This window comes from Dipodomys merriami, unplaced genomic scaffold, assembly GCF_024711535.1.
Source record: "Dipodomys merriami isolate MVZ:Mamm:240054 unplaced genomic scaffold, mDipMer1.0.p SCAF_154, whole genome shotgun sequence".
Classification (NCBI taxonomy): Eukaryota; Metazoa; Chordata; class Mammalia; order Rodentia; family Heteromyidae; genus Dipodomys; species Dipodomys merriami.
The window spans coordinates 2,351,527-2,367,936 of record NW_027202871.1 but is presented as its reverse complement, the minus strand read 5'-3'; the positions used below and the strand labels follow the sequence as shown (position 1 = coordinate 2,367,936).

Sequence of the window (16,410 nt, the reverse complement as noted above, 5' to 3'; positions counted from 1 at the left end):
GTTATAATTTTATTTCACTCTTCTACTAGGTATTGTGTGCTTTTTTCCTGCTTTAAATAATATCATTTCAGCAACATTTCAGCTACTCAGGAGGTTGAGATATGAACAACATGGTTTGACATCAGTGGGACAGATAAATCTGTCAGTCTACTTCCAATTCATTAGCAAAAAGCTGGAACTGGGGCTGTGGATCCAGTGGTAGGAGCACTGAGTTCAAGCTCTAGTACTGGCGAGAATAATAATAAACACATAAATAACTATGAATATATTTTCAATTAATTGTTCCTGGGTTTTGACATCACTTTCTGCAAGTTTACAGAAATTTCTCTTATTGTGTCTAAACCTGACTATGAAGTATTTGGGGTTTGCTTGTAGAAAATCTTATTTTCTTTTTTCTTTTTCTTTTTTTGGTTGGTTGTGGAGGCTTGAACTCTGGGCCTGCGTGCTGTCCTTGAGCTCTTCAGCTAAAGGCTAGCACTCTACCACTTGAGCTATAGCACCACTTCTGGTTTTCTGGTGGTTTATTGGAGATAAAAGTCTCACAGAAGCAAACAAGAAGGAAACATTCAGAGTTCGGCAGACACCGCTCCATGTGTCCTTTCAAGAACTCCTATTTTTTTTTTTAAAGTCTTTGGAGATTTGGTGGCCCATAAGCACAAAAGACATTAAAGATGTTATGCTGTGGGAATCGGTTTCTTGGATATGCTAGGCAAAATGCAGCTTCTTTACAGGAGGCTGTGTCCACATTAATTCTCAGGATGAAGCCTGGGCCATCATGGTTAGCTATGGAGGGCAGGATGGCAAGGGGAGAGCGGGAGGGACGCAGGCTGAGTAATCATATGCCAAGTCAGCAAGCTGGCAGGAGATCTGTGATAGTTATGACTGAGGAAGAAGAGGGGTGGGGCGGAAGAGAAGTGAGAAATGGTAGTTGTGCTTCCTGTGTGAAAGAGCAACATGGGGTTTTGCCCCAGGGAAAGGCCTACCACACATGGGAGGCTACGGGAAAGAACTTGTGATTCAATACAGGAATTTGTCCCGGAATAATGTAGATTGTCTCTGCCCCTAATGAGCTCAAATAGAAGGAGACAGTCATGATTTTATCTTCACTATTCTAAGCGAATACCTATTGAGGGCTATGTGCAGGCCTCCTTTCATGTGATTGCCCAGACCAATCTGTTATGCAGAAGGAAATGAAGGCTCAGCAAAATGAAGCATGCAACCAGTATTTGGTGGAGCTGGGATTCAGCAGTAAAGTAGGCTTTCCAGTGAAATGACCATGACAGAGTCTTGCTTTAAGCTCCCTGCGATTCAGCATGCTCATCTAAAGATGATACCGTGGGCATCTGTAGAGTCTCTGTGTCCAGTGCTGGTTCCTGACCACAGTCTGAATTTCTTCTGGATCCACTCCTTCTTAATCCCTCACCCAAGTGGCTATAGTGAAGCTGACTCCATCTTGTTTTGAGGGTGGCTGGCAACCACAACTCCACCATTTGATGTACAGCATGCACTGGTAGCAGTGATGGGTTGGTTCAGAAATGGTCACGTGGTCCCTGTCAGATTGGAAAAACTGAGACTGGCTATGGGCATTTTCTGGCTATTAGTATTCCTGATGAAGGGGACCTGAAAGCTGGGGTGGTCCACACTGTGGGACATGAAATCAACCAAATCCACAGAAAGCAAGCTGAGCCATGACTCTGGGAATGGCCATTGAACCCCGAATCAAGTAACAACAGAAGTCTGAAGTCCTTGTGTATCTCTCAGTCACACAACGTGTCTGCAAATTGTTGTTCTGGTTCCTCCTGAGTCTCCATCTCTTCTTCAACCCTCCTTTTTCTCTTCTTCAGCCATTGATAGCAGGACTTTTCTGTTACTTAATTCTGCTTATTGGTAAAATGGGGTTCTTATGGTATCAAGTGATATAATCTACCATAAAGAAAGCATGTAATAAATGTTAGCCATTGTAGTTATTATCAGCTGTACTGTAATTATTGGGGAGGTGACCTTTTCTTTTCTTTTTTTTTTTTAGAAGTATAACTATGGGAGAACAAAGATTAGAACACTACAAGCTAAAGAAGAAGGTATAAAGGCTAAGAATGAGAAAAGAAATCAGTGATGATTTCCAAAGCTGTTTGGCAGGAGACAAAGCTCTGCAAAGCAGAAAATGATGCAGTGATACAAAATTCTTTGCTTTGCAACCCCAGAGAGTGACTGGGGAGTTTTACAGTTACATCAGCTCTAAAATCCAAAACCTTTCATAGGTCTAATTACCATTTTTATGGTAATTTTAATACTGCCTGATCAAATAAACCAAGTCATTTGTTTATATCAAATGCTTGCAATGACTTTAGAAAGTGTATTTTGTGTTTCAAAGATTTCTTCGTTATTGAAAAAGCATTAAGAACAAACAAATGGATGAGCTAAGTTCTTGGCAACTGTAAAGACATAATGATTCTTTTTTTTCTTTCATAAATTACTTACAAGCCTAACTACTATGGTTTTAAAATGTTTGGTGAGTATTAGAATTCTTTCCAAAAAATATTTTCAATGTGGTAAAAAAATCATAATTGCTCCTCTGGACTTTTAGCAAATTCAATACCACATATAAAAAGGAGCTATCAACTTGATCCTGCAGTTGAAGGAGCTCAGCTCACTTCACAAGGGGTTGATGCTGATCCTGAGCATGGAGAGAGGGTTGTGTCAGCCATATACAGGAGGGGTTGTGTCAGTCAGATGAGATATGTGTCAGTCATATTGTGGAGAGGGTTGTGTCATCCATGTACAGGAAGGGGTTGTGTTAGTCGTATATGGGCCAAAATACTCATGGACCTCATGCATTTTTATTAATGATGGCTGGAGACGTCTAGATGCATATCAAATAATACAGTACATCGTTTTCTGACCACAAATACAAAAAACTCTGGTTTCTGGTAGATCTGAAACCAAAGAGAAAAGGAGAAGGCAGGTGAATGTTCTGTCACCTGACATGTTTCATTCAAATGTGGGGAGAACCGTCAGAGGTGTGCTGAGCTGGTTGTGTGCGTGCGTGTGCTTGCGTGTGCATGGTAGTATTCCTGAGTCAGGTTCCTATTTGTGAAGTCGCCGTGCATTTTCCGTATGCCTCATTGCACAAGGCTTCTGCTTTTGGAAAGCAGAGGAGGAGGAGGGTTTTTGCCCCACCGGCCTCAGCGAGCACTGCCCACGGAGCTGTGGCCTCACTCCCCATGGCTGAGGGTGGTGCCGGCTGAGTGGAGTCGTGGGAAACGGCTGGGCTTCGGGGTGCAGGGCGGGAAGGAGGCCCGAGGCTGGGGCTTGCGCCCGGGAGGAGAAGCGGGCTCCGGCAAGGACTTTCCAGTCCATCATCAACTTGTGCCGATGGAGCACACTGTGCTCCGGGCCGGCCCTCTACCCACCAGCCCTCCACACCCACAGCCTTCCAAGTGCACGGTCCTCCAGGCCTGGCCCTCATGCACCATGTGCCCCTCCACATGCCCCCCGCTCCTGGCCTGGTCTTCCACGTACGTGTCCGATCTTCCACGCATGCATGGCCCTCCACGAGCCCCTCACTTCAGGCCCAGCCCTCCACACACACTCCCGGCCCTTCAAGCACACATGGCCCTCCACATGCACGGCCCTCCACACGCCCCTCGCTCCAGGAGAAGTAGTCATGTATTTTCTGTATACATCATTGCTCACACCTGGCCCTCTGAGCACACGGCCCTCCGTGTGCACATGCCTGGCCCTCCATGTACTGCCAAGCCCTCCACATACTGCCCAGCCCTCCTCGCACACGCCCGACCCTCCACGCGCAAGTTCCCGGCCCTCCACGCACTTCCCGGCCCTCCACGCACGTGTCCATGCCTCCTGGACGCACTCCTCCGCCCTGACGCACCCAGCTTGCCCGCACCTTGCAGGACGCTCGACAGCACTGCCTCCGTGTGGCCTGCCAGCAACTCCGCCCTGGTGGTGGCCGCCAGTGACAGGTAGTTGGACAAATTCCTGCGCATGTCCTTGCTGCTGCCATGCAGGAATTTCACGGCTACCGGAATGGCCACGGCCATGACGGGGGGCCGGTCGTAATTCTGGGGAGACACAAGCCAGCCACTCATAAATGAGTCATGGCTCATCCATCTGTCCATCCACCTACCCATCCATCCACCCACCCATCTATCCATCCATCCATCCGTCTGTCCTTCCATCTGTCTGTCCATCCATCCATCATCCATACGTCCATCCGTCTATCCATCCATCAAACCACTCGTCCACCCATCCATCCATCTGTCTGTCCATCCATCCATCTATCCATCCTTCCATCCATCCATCCATCCACCCATCCGTCCATCCATCTGCCCATCATCTGTCTGTCCGTCCATCCATCTGTCTATGCATCTATCCATCCATCCATCCATTCACCCACCCACCCACCCATCCACCTATCCATCCACCGACCCACCCACCCACCCACCCATCCATCCATCCATCCATCTATCCATCCATCCGTCCATCTGTCCATCCATCCATCCACCCATCCATCCATCCAACCACTCATCCATCCACCCATCTGTCTGTCCATCCATCTGCCCATCCATCCGTCTGTCAGTCCATCCTTCCGTCCATCCATCCATCCACCCATCCATCTATCCATCTGTCCATCCACCCATCCATTCATCCATCCATCTGTCCATCATCCATCTGTCCATCCATCCATCAGTCCATCCGTTCGTCCATCCATCCACCCACCTATAAAGTATTTACTGAGCTAGGCTCCTAGAGTAGAGTAGATAATACGGGTATAGGGTTATGGTGGGTCAAATTGCATAACATCAATGAAAAAGAAGTGCACCTCTCTGGTGGTAACTGTCATGGCACCTCGTGTGGGGGAGGGGAGCAGGGGAAAAGCAGGCCCTGGATTCTCATCTGAACCCTTTCCCATCCTGCTGTGTTCACGGGGTCCCCACTAGCCAGCCTTCACCTGTACAGGATGTCACCATCTTTCCCAGACATGCTGGATAGGCCCAGTGCTAGAGGCTCATGCAGGGAACCCTAGATGCTCAGGAGGTGGGGGTCAGGAGGGTCACAGGGCTGTCCTCCCCATCCTATCCCCAGTCAAAATGGTTCCAGAAATCCTGTCTCCACAGAAAAAGGTGGGCACCATGGTATATGTCTATAAACCAAGTGACACCCAAGCATAAATGAGAGGTCACAGTTCCAGACCCCCCCCCCCGGAGAAAAAGTATGACTACCTCAAAAGGAACCAAGCAACAAGAGCTGGAGGTGTGCTTCTAGCAGCAGAGCACCTGCCTAGAAAATAGAGCCCGAGTTAAAACCCAGTACTGCAAATGAAATATGTAAATAGATAGATAATGGACAGATGGATGATAGATGATAGACAGATGGAATGATTGATAGATGATGGATGGATGGATGGATGGATATAGACTGACCACTCTCTGATAAGTAGATCTCACAGCCTGACTGTGATGCAGGAAGGCTTTCTAGGATTTTGAGTGTACTGACCATGTTTCAAAGAAATCCGGGTTAAGGATCACCATCTAAACACAAGCCTACACATCGGCAACCAGCATCCTGGTTCAATCCACAGCCAGTAACACATTGAAGGGAGACCTGGGCAGGTGGGGAGATATTAGGAGGAGCTGTCACTCCTTTTCCTTTGGTGGAAGGTTGCTGGGTTTCTACTGACACATAGCTAGAGATAGCATTTCCCAACCCTCTTTGCAACTGGGTGTTGCCAAGTACAGCTTCAGACAATGGGATAGAAATGTGTGTGTGTGTGTGTGTATGTGTGCGCGCGCGTGCGTGCACGCATGTATCAGCATTAGGGCTTGAACTCAGGGCCTTTTACTCGCTTTTGGAATCTGAGCTCATGGATGGTGCTCTACTCCTTGAGCTGGGAACCTAGTCCAGGATTTTTGCTGGTTTGAAAATAGAGTTTCTCAGACTGTTTTTTTTTTTTTTTTTTTGCGGGGGAGAGGGGGTTTGGGTTGCTTTTGAAGCACAATTCTCCACATCTCAGCCTCCTGAGTAGCAAGGATTACAGGCATGCACCACCTGTGCCTGGCTTGTATGTTCAGCTTCTCTGTTGTCATTATTATGGAGGGACTGGAGTCTGAGTCCTGTTCTCCCTTGAATGCTGCCTGGGACAGAAGGTAGAAAACTGAGCAATTATCTAGACCATAAGTGAGAGAAACCAGGCATTGTTTGTTTGATGTGCGCAGAGAAGACAGAGAAGGAGCCTGGGTTTGTGACACCACAGAGTCACCATCCCACCCCTGGACTGCTATCCTGAGTTGTTTGATGAGAGATGAGGTAAATTCTATGTTGTTTAATTCGTTTCTATACTGATATCTTTGTCATCTGAGTCTGTATCTTGATACTGCAAGGCCTGGGCCACCTCTGTTTTTATTTTCTTCTTCTTCTTCTTCTTTTTTTTTAATTGGTTGTGGGGCTTGAACTCCGGGCCTGGACACTGTCCCTGAGCTCTTCAGCTCAAGGCTTGTGCTCGACCACTTGAGCCAAGCTCCACTTCTGGTTTTCTGGTGGTTTATTGGAGATAAGAGTCTCACTGATGGCGCTGGGAACGTGGCTCAGTGGTAGAGTGCTTGCCTTGCATGCATGAGGCCCTGGGTTCGATTCCTCAGCACCACATAAGCAAAAAGAAAAAAGCCGTAAGTGGCGCTGTGGCTCAAGTGGTAGAGCACTAGCCTTGAGCTGAAGAGCTGAGGGACAGCGCCCAGGCCCAGAGTCTTACTGACTTTTCTGCCCAGGCTGGCTTTGAACCGTGATCCTCAGATCTCAGTCTTCTGAGTAGATAGGATGACAGGCGTGAGCCACAGATGCCCAGCCCACTTCTGTTCTTAAAGTTTCTCTTGGAGCTTAAAGAGAAAGCTAAATCTGGGCTGGGAAAGTGGCTCAGTGGTAGAGTGCTTGCCTTGTAAGCATGAGGCCCTGGGTTACCACATAAACAGAAAAAGCTGGAAGTGGCGCTGTGGCTCAAGTGGTAGAGTGCTTAGCCTTGAGCTGAAGAGCTGAGGGACAGGGGCCAGGCCCACTGTTCAAGCCCTGCAACAGAAAAGAGAGAGAGAGAGAGAGAGAGAGAGAGAGAGAGAGAGAGAGAGAGAGAGAGAGAGAGAGAGAGAGAGAGAGAGAGAGAGAGAGAGAGAGAGAGAAAGCTAAATCTGTAGATGGTAGGAAATAGAGGATTTCACCTTTCCCAAACCAAGTCCTACAGAAAGGACAGAAGAAAGAACATGAGGCAAAGATCATCGGTCCCTCGGCAGTATGATGTCATCTTGGAAGTGGTGACAATTGGGACAAGTAGCTATTTACATGGGAGAAAACTGTGTATTCACTATTATACCAGGCATAGCAGCAATCAGCACCAGATACACGGCATATCTAAAGATGAGAAAAGGAGATTGAGGCAGAAAAGAAAGCACACAGAACATATTGATGGCTGCAGGCCTACCTGGAGGCCAAGATATCTTCAAACTGAACTCAAAAATATTAACAATAAAGAGAGAGAAGGGCTGGGATGTGGCTTAGTGGTAGAGTGCTTGCCTAGCATGCATGAAGCCCTGGATTCAATTCCACAGTTCCACATAAACAGAAAAAGCCAGAAGTGGTGCAGTGGCTCAAGTGGTAGAGTTTTAGCCTTGAGCAAAAAGAAGCTCAGGGACAGTGCCCAGGCCATGAGTTCAAGGCCCAGGACTAGCAAAAAAAAATCACTGTTTAGCTGGGTGCTGGTGGCTCACACCTGCAATCTTAGCTACTCAGGAGGCTGAGATCTGAGGATTGGGTGGGAAAGTCCATGAGACTCTTATTTCCAATTAACCACCAGAAAACCAGTGGTGGTGCTGTGGCTTAAGTGGTAGAGCGCTATCCTTGAGTTGAAGAGCTCAGGAACAGTGCCCAGGCCCAGTAGTTCAAGCCCTACCACCGACAAAAAAAAAAAAGAAAAAAAGAGAAAGTTATAGAGTAGATTAAAGGAAGAATTTCTAGTTATCAAGTGGCAGCATTTAAAAGTAAAAGGATAACTCCCACTGTGAAAGAAGACATTTGCAATACTCTTATCCAACAAGTCTCACATACCTAGAATATATAAGAAAATCTTCAGATCTTTGAGAAACAGGAAACAACCAAATAGAAAATTAGACAGACATTTTACAAATGAAGATACCCAAACAGTCTAACAACATGACAAAATTGCTGTTTCTTTAGATGCTAATTTTGGTCTAGGTCCTAATGATGAAGTTTTGCTAACTGAAAATTAATTCAGATATGGGCTAACCATTTTTTCTTAGCTATCTTATGTCATAGGAAAGAGTTGAAATTCAGCTTCAAGTAGACTCAAAAGTTAGCATAAATACAGTAAACTATATGCAAGTGTTGCCATCTTTTGTTTCAGAATTTTCTGAATGTGAATGGCACACTATAGTGGGTTCAATATGGAAGCCAGCTCATTCACACAATTCTTCTCAGAGATTCTCACCAAAGAACTCCAGGTGTGTCTGATCTATTCTGGCTCTTTTACCAAGGACGGCTTGAAGGTAGAGAGGTGATGTATGCCTTCCATCAGGAGAACCGACCCCCTTGCACACTTGTAGCTTGTTGAACAACAAAGGTATTGGCATTAAAGCTATGAAAGACAAGTCAACGGAAATCACCATTTCCAGAACTGGATGATTTTAAGCTTTGGGGTCAACGTTACTTGCCAGTAACAACAACAGTGAAGCCAGACTATCTTAACCAGTCTGATCTCTTTTTTACAACAACTGTAGGTGCTCTGGAGAAAAATAGTGACCAGCTAGTCAAGTCTATTTCTGGTTCCAGTCGAAATGTATGTCCTCACCCCAGATGACTAACGCCATCCTGTAAGCAAACAAACCCAAATTTTCTGTTTCCCTCCCACATGAGTCTTGGACCTCTCTCAAAGGAAGAAAACATTAAGAAAAGAGCAATTAGTTCACACAATCACTAAGGAATGGCCACCAGAGCCTCTTGGGCCCAGTGTCTAGACAGTTCCTCGGGCATCAAGAAGTCATGGGCTCTGCTATGACCAACAGGATGTGAGTAAGGCGCGAGGAGGCCAAGATGCCGCCCGACAGCGGGTCCTGGGGAACCAGCAAGTAACAAACAACCCCCTCTCAGCGCCCGAGTCCTTGTTCAAAGGCAGCAAATGCAACAGATCTCAGGCCCATAAAATTATTTCTATCTCCCAAATGATTTGGATCACAGATATGGCACACGGTCAGAGAAAGTCTGGCGGCGCTGGTCCTGCAACTGCACCATGTACGCAGCAGCTGGCAGTGTTGGAAGCCCTGGCACGGATTTGAGCTTCAGCGTGAGTGTCCAGTGCTGGAGAGGAGACTGAGTGTGGGTACTTGAAGGGTCAGCTATCTACAGCTGGAGAGGTAAAACAAAAGGGCTTTGTTCTATGGTTGCCAGTGATTATATTTCTTAACTGGATGAACACCAGCCTGAGCTTTTGGGAGAAGATTTTTTCTTCTTTTGAAATTGCACTTTGGGACTTCTTCCCAGTGTTTTAAGATCGGAAGGAAACAAGCTAGAGTATAAGAGATCACTATTTACAGTGTCACCAATTGAAAAGTGTGCTGGTTCTCGGGTCTGACATTCAACTAAAGAGCTGTAGGAAATGATTGAGCTTGAGAAAAATTCAATTATTAAAACACTCCTTCTAGCATTGTCACACTTATTTTGGAATTACCTATAAAGTGCCAGGTTCCTTGCAGCCTGGCTAAATAGAAAAATCTATTGACACAGTTTTCCAGGGGACATTGTGATGCTAAGATTCAGACCTCAGGGGCGGTGGCTTGCCTCAGTTCTTTTCCCTTCCAGGCCTCTGTCTAATGCTGGGATCAGATCCTGGGCCCCACTCTGCAGAGCAGTGTAGCTTTACCAAAGCCAGGGGCATTATTTCTCCAAAGCCCATTCATTTGTTCTGTTATTCAGTAAACATGATTTGAGCACCAGCTCTGCACTGGGTGCTATTTTAGGTGCTGAGATCACTTCCATGAATAAACCATGAATAAAGCTTATAACTTGGGCTAGGGTAGAGCTAGATGATCAGACAATGGCTCCAATAAATAATGGATGAACTTAATTGTCCTGGGAAAGTGTTGGGTGCAGCTGATGACCCTAGCAACCACAGTTAATGTTCAGGCAACACTTGCTATACGACTGTGCTTTAACTCCTCACCACAAAATCATTTTGGCAAGGATGGGCTAATACAAGCTCCTAACAAGCTGCTCCTATTGCCTGCATCTTGCATACAAGGAAACTGAGGTCACAGAAGGATGGATTTGGCCAAGATTATACTAGGGTGACTTGTAGAGCTGAGATTGCCTAATCTTAACTAATCTGAGATTATCAATAGAATCTCAACATTATCAATTAGCAATCTGATTGAGATAGCCAGTCCTTCTTCTGTATGCCTGGTTGTCCTGCTGTGACTGAACAAGGACTCAGCAGGACTGGCAAGTGGACACCCGACTTCTCTAAAAAGAGGGAAACACATGTGGTCTGATTTAGGAATTATTCCTTGTGCCCTGTCCCTGGGCAGCCCCTCTGATGATGTCTCTCTTTGTATAAGCATCAGCAGAAGGGTGGGGAGGGGAGAAGAGATGACATGGCCACAGCTCTGGTCAGTCAGTCTGGTGGGGGAAGAGGCCCTGGCTGCAGGAATGGCTGGAACCAGCTCTCATAGCGCCCAGTGGCTGCTGGCCGACCTGCCAGTTCTCCAGAATGTCACTCTAGCACACCATCCAAGTCAACAAGAGCAGCATCCCCAGTGTATTTCTCAGTCTCCACTGACCCTCTCCACAGTGTGTGTTCATCTTGGAAGGCCAGTGCCTTGGGAGGGGCAAGGTGGGGTGGGGGAGGAAGGGAGGAGAGGGGAGCAGGGATCTTCTTTTTCAGGATTTTTCCAGGAGATGAGCAGTAGACAATGGAAACATAGCTCAGCGGAAGCTCTAAACCCCACACAAACAGTAGCTTAATTTAGGTACTTGTCCACACATGGAGATTGCTCATGTAGTAAGGGGCCTCTGAGTGTGCATTCATCAATTACCAGTACCGGATTTCTGTGGATTGATGTCCTGAATGGGACTTACTGAATCCTCCCTTCCTCCTTCCCTCTTTCTCCCCCCCACCCCCCGGTTCCTTCTCTTCCTTCCTTCCTTCTTCTCATGTACCTGTACTAGGACTTGAGCTCTGGGCCTTGTGCTCTAGCTCAATTTTTTCACTCACTACTGGTACTCTTACCACTTGAGCCACACCTCCACTCTTCCTTTTTGGTGGTTAATTGGAGACAAGAGTCTAACAGATTTTCCTTCCCAGGATGGCTGTGAACTGCAATCCACAGATCTCAGTCTCCTGAGTAGCTAGGATTACAGGCGTGAGCCGCCAACACACAGGTTACAGTGAGACAATTGTAAGTGTGCTTCTCTCCCAAAATGTCCCAACTTCTAAGAGAAAGACCGGTTTTGTCCCGAGCCAGGCGTCGCGCCCCAGCAGAGGAGGGAGAGGCAGGGCAGAGGAACTTGTTTTCACTGTATCTCTAGCTTCCTCTCCATTCCTTCCTTGGACCCCACTGAGGGGAAAGGTTTCCTCGCATGCATTTCCTCTTTAGGATCTGGCGTATGTTGCTTTTATCAGCTGCTTCTATGTGTACACCTTACGAAACACATGGGAGGTTTGCAGTGGTGTTACCTGAATTCCTTACAGCATGTCTTGTCTAGAACTGGGGGCTTTGATAGAACCTTCTCATTGTATTACTAGCCTTCTGGCTTAGTAATGGTTTGTGGTGTGTGTGTGTGTGTGTGTGTGTGTGTGAGAGAGAGAGAGAGAGAGAGAGAGAGTGTGCTACTGGGGATTGAGTGCAGGGCCCCACACTTGCTCTGCCACTGGACTCATACCCTCAGTTCCGTTCCTAGCTTGTTTTTCAGACAGCATCTCATACTTTTGCTTGGGTTGGCATCAAACCACGACTCTCTATCTCTGCCTCTGAGGTGCCAGCTATACACCGCCAGACTTGGTTTGGTTGAGATGGGATCTTCCTCACTTTTGCTGGGGCTGGCTCAGAAGCGCACTCCTCCCACCTCTACTGAGCAGCTGGGATTGCGAGCGTGCTGCTGGGCCTGGCCAGTGGTGTGGTCACACAGTGTCTAAGTGACCCTGGGATACAGGGTCTTGGCACAGAACCATCATGCGCTTCCACATGCTGCTGGCTCGGCATCCAGCTGCTAGAACACGAGCACCCACCTACCTGCAGAATGCAGCTCATGATGTCCGATGCGATTTTGGCATGAGGTGTGTCTTCATCTTTCCCGGAAGGTCTCAGGCTGTGTTCCAGGCAGGTGTCCCAGAGCCCCACCAGGGCCTTGGCGTGCTTCTCAATGGACTCTGTCTCTCTGATGGCTGTTGTTATTCTTGTGATACAGACTTCAACCACGGCCTGGTCATTGTTACTGGTTTGGTAATCCTATTTGGAAAGGACACCTTCATGTTAAGTGATAGTCTACAAAGTCATCCTTCAAAGGAGGGAACACTAGCTCTGTCACTGAGAAAATGGAAGCCATGCTGGGTGCTGAGGGGCGGGGGTGAGGTTGTAAAGCCGGACATCATACACACCTTTTCCCCCTGAGATGCGCAGATGAGCAAGTTTGCCAAAATACCACAGGGTCCTACAGCACCCACCAAGGAGGACAGCGAGAGCCCAGAGGAGCTCCATTAGTCATTTGCAAGTGACTTTAATCTTCAGGCTATTTGACTGTCAGTAACAGTTATGAAAAAGAAAGAATTCAAGCAATTTTTCAGTTCTCCTCATGAGCTGCCTCTCTCTTTCAGGATACACATGATACAGTGAATGGGACAGTACATGCCTTGCACAATTCCCTCCTGCATCGTGGAGTCACTGTACTCTAGATTCATCTAAAGAAGAAGTTTCTGAGGTGAAGGGCAGGGATATTTTCAAGACTCATAGCATGACTTTCCAGAAAGTTTGGGGGGATAAAAGTCATTTACCCTCGGTCAGCAGGGTGAAGACCAGGTTAGTTCTCCGTCCGTGCCTTTGTAAGATCAAAGTATTTTAAGTTTGGTTTATTTTTGTAATTTAATCACTGAAAAACAGTATCTCATTGCTGCTTATCTTAGGAATTTCCTTGACCCAAAGAGAGGTTAGATATTTTCACATCTTTTTGTCACTTGCGTTTTCTTCTTTGAAAATTGTGTACTGTGTCATGTCTTTTTTTTTTTTAACCTTAGATGACTTTATTTTGGTTCTCCTTGGTGCACTATGTTTTTCTATCAAGGGTATTACGCCAGCATTTGGGTTGCAAATGTGTCTGCACATTTTATTATTTTTAGAGTGTTTTGTTACTACTTACTAATACACTAAGAATTTGGATAGTCATACCTTATCCATCATTTGATGTTTCATTGTTTTTCCTTTTTTAAATTAGAAATTTTTTTACTTCAAATACAGTGTATAGATATGGTACAAAAGTTCAAAAGGTGTGAAAAAGAGTTTATACTGATGAGAGTGCCAGGTAGTGTTCTGAAATGGCACAGAGGTCATCTATGCATTCCCTTTTCTGTGATTTTATTTAAAAACATGTTGCTTTCTTTATTGAAAAGTATAATGAAAATCTAGCAAACCCCTCTTTTTTTCTAGGTGAATAAAAAACTCAACAAAATATTCCATTATTTGTCATTTTAGAAATTCACCTTAACCAGTCAATATAGTGTTTTAATGTTTTTAGAGAAGCAAATTAAAATGTCTATTTTCTTCCAAGTAGCTACTGTGTTTTGCTGCTTACTACTATGTATTAGACATTTCATTTCCAGGGTTGGGGGGTCAATCTCAGCAATAGAGAATTTGCCTAGTATGTGCAGGGTTCTGGGTTCAAGTTCACACACACACACACTCACAGAATAACTCATTTCCTGATAATTGCTCTGTATACATGAAGTTCAGTTGCAAGGCTGTGTTTTCTGTTTGATCTGTTTGTAATTTCTTTTGCAATTATACTTTTGTCATTTTGTTTATTCAAGTCCTACAAAGTTTTTTTTCTTTTTTCTTTCTTTTTCTTTTCTTTTCTTTTTTTCTTCCTTTTCTTTTCTTTTTTTTTTTTTGCCAGTCATGAGGCCTGAGCCTGGGTGCTGTCTCTCAGCTCCTCAGCTCAAGACTAGTGCTCTACCACTTGAGCCACAGCACCACTTCTGGCTTTTTCTGCTTATGTGGTGCTGAGGAATCGAATCCAGGGCCTCATGCATGTTAGGCAAGCGCTCTACCACTGAGCCACCTTCCCAGCCCCAACCTACAAAGTGTTTTGAGGTGCTTCCTTTTGTATCTTGTCTTTTTTTTTCTTGTTAACAAACACATTGTGGGTTACCCCCTTTTAATTAGCTATTACTCATGTAGCAAATCCATTGTATTTTGTAAGCACTTGCTTAGCTCAAGTTTTCTTCCTTATGGTAAGTATCTAGAGTACCTACTGGGTTTTCTAGAAGGAGTTCTGTGGTTCTTGCTGCCTTTCTGAGCTGTGTGCATTTTACCTATCAAGGCTTCTTTTGTTATAAAGAATTTCCTAAGCTTCCACATAAAAGTGATGATTCCAAGAACACTGATTTGGGCTGGGAATGTGGCTTAGTGGCTGAGTGCTTACCTAGCATGCATGAAGCCCTGGGTTCAATTCCTCAGTACCACATACACAGTAAAAGCTGGAAGTGGCGCTGTGGCTCAAGTGGTAGAGTGCTAGGCTTGAACATAGAGCGGCTCAGGGACAGAGCCCAGGCACTGAGCTCAAGCCCCAGAATTGGCAAAGAATAAAAAACAAAGACCAAAAAACACCAAGAACACTGATTTTATCCTTTCCTTTTTGATGTAAAACTTTATGGCCAAACCAAGATAGCTCAGTAAATGTTATAAATCATATGGGACGTGTCTCTTTCGCTTTCCAAAGTTTACACATTTTGTTCAATTTCTTTACTAAGCATAATGTTGGCTTTTGTCATTGAGACAGATATTGGTACTGTAAGTTATAGTATTAAAAAAGAACCCATGTATTCTTTTAGTTTTCTGATTCTGGTTTTCTCTCAAGAATGAAAAGTAAATTTCATTAAAATGTCTTTTTAGAATCTATAGACAAATTACTCTTGTTCTTACCACTATTGTGACAAATTAGAAAAACAGGTTTCCTATAGTCAGTTAATTTGACACTCCCAGGAAATAGCTCTGTCCCTTCTCCATCATGGGAAACCCCAGGATCAAAGAGTGTTCACTCAGAAAGTCAGAAGCCAGCCAAGAGACCTGAGCTTGTCGCCGAGGTTTCAGGCTTTTTTCCCCCTTTGCAGAAGCAGAGGGTAGACTCTTAATTCCTGGAGGCTGAGATTAAGAACAAGAAGAATGTGTAGAAAGTTTCAGGAACAAGCTTTCATCTGCTAAAAGGAGGCATACACTAAGCATTTGAACTTCCAAGAGAGGAAGAGCAGTGACTTTGCCAGAATATTTTTATGGAAAGCAGCAACAAGATTTGGGGTAGCTACAACAACTGCTGCTATTCTGTTGCTGTTACTACTAAAAAGCGGCTTGTAGATCTGAAGGAAATGCCGACATGCTTGGCCTTCGCTCCGTGGGTGAGGCAGCGTGGGTAACAGACAGACGAGTCCCTCTTTCGGCCACCACCGTTCTGGTAAGTCACCTCTGCTGGCTTCCCACCTGTGATTACTCGGGATAAATTCTGATGGACTAGTTTAGATTAGCAATCTTCATCCCTCCCTCCCTTGGCAGGCAAGGCAGCAATCTGCCAATGCTAGTGAGACTTGGTGAAGACCCCATCAAGAGAGGCCCTTTACCAAAAGAAAATGAAGGCAGAACAACAGTTCCATTTGCAATAGCCTCAAAAAAAATTCCTAGGAATCAACCTAACCAAAGATGTAGATGATCTTTATAGCGAAAACTATACAATTCCAATGAGAACACCAGGAAATGGAAAGACCTTCCATGTTCATGGACAGGTAGAATCAATATTGTGAAAATGGCCATGCTGCCAAAAATGATATACAAATTCAATGCATTCCCCATCAAAATCCCAATGACAGTTTTTACTGAGATAGAGAAAACAATCCAAAAATTCATATGGAACAACAAAAGACCTAGAATAGCCAAAGCAATTCTAGGAAAAAAAAAAAAAAAAAAAAAAAGCAATGCAGGTGGTATCACAATACCAGATTTCAAAATCTACTACAGAGCCATAATAACAAAAACAGCTTGATATTGTCATAAAAATAGACCTGAAGATCAATGGAACAGATTAGAAGACCCAGAAATAAAACCAGATATAAACAGCCATCTGATATTTGACAAAGGAACC

At 45.2% G+C, this 16,410-nt stretch overlaps 1 protein-coding gene across 10 annotated transcripts in view; it reads right to left on the bottom strand.

Annotated features, from left to right (window-relative positions):
* Veph1 (ventricular zone expressed PH domain containing 1) overlaps positions 1 to 16,410 on the bottom strand; it is a 144,236-nt gene that overhangs the window by 111,382 nt on the left and 16,444 nt on the right. For 9 of the 10 annotated variants that reach the window (XM_070022872.1, XM_070022878.1, XM_070022879.1 and 6 more), the window contains exons 3-4: positions 12,303 to 12,518; positions 3,890 to 4,079 (exon numbers count right to left, since the gene is read on the bottom strand). In XM_070022872.1, coding sequence (XP_069878973.1) covers positions 3,890 to 4,079; positions 12,303 to 12,518 — 406 coding nt within the window. The remainder of the gene's footprint in view (positions 1 to 3,889; positions 4,080 to 12,302; positions 12,519 to 16,410) is intronic. The other variant, XM_070022873.1, reaches the window with a different exon arrangement.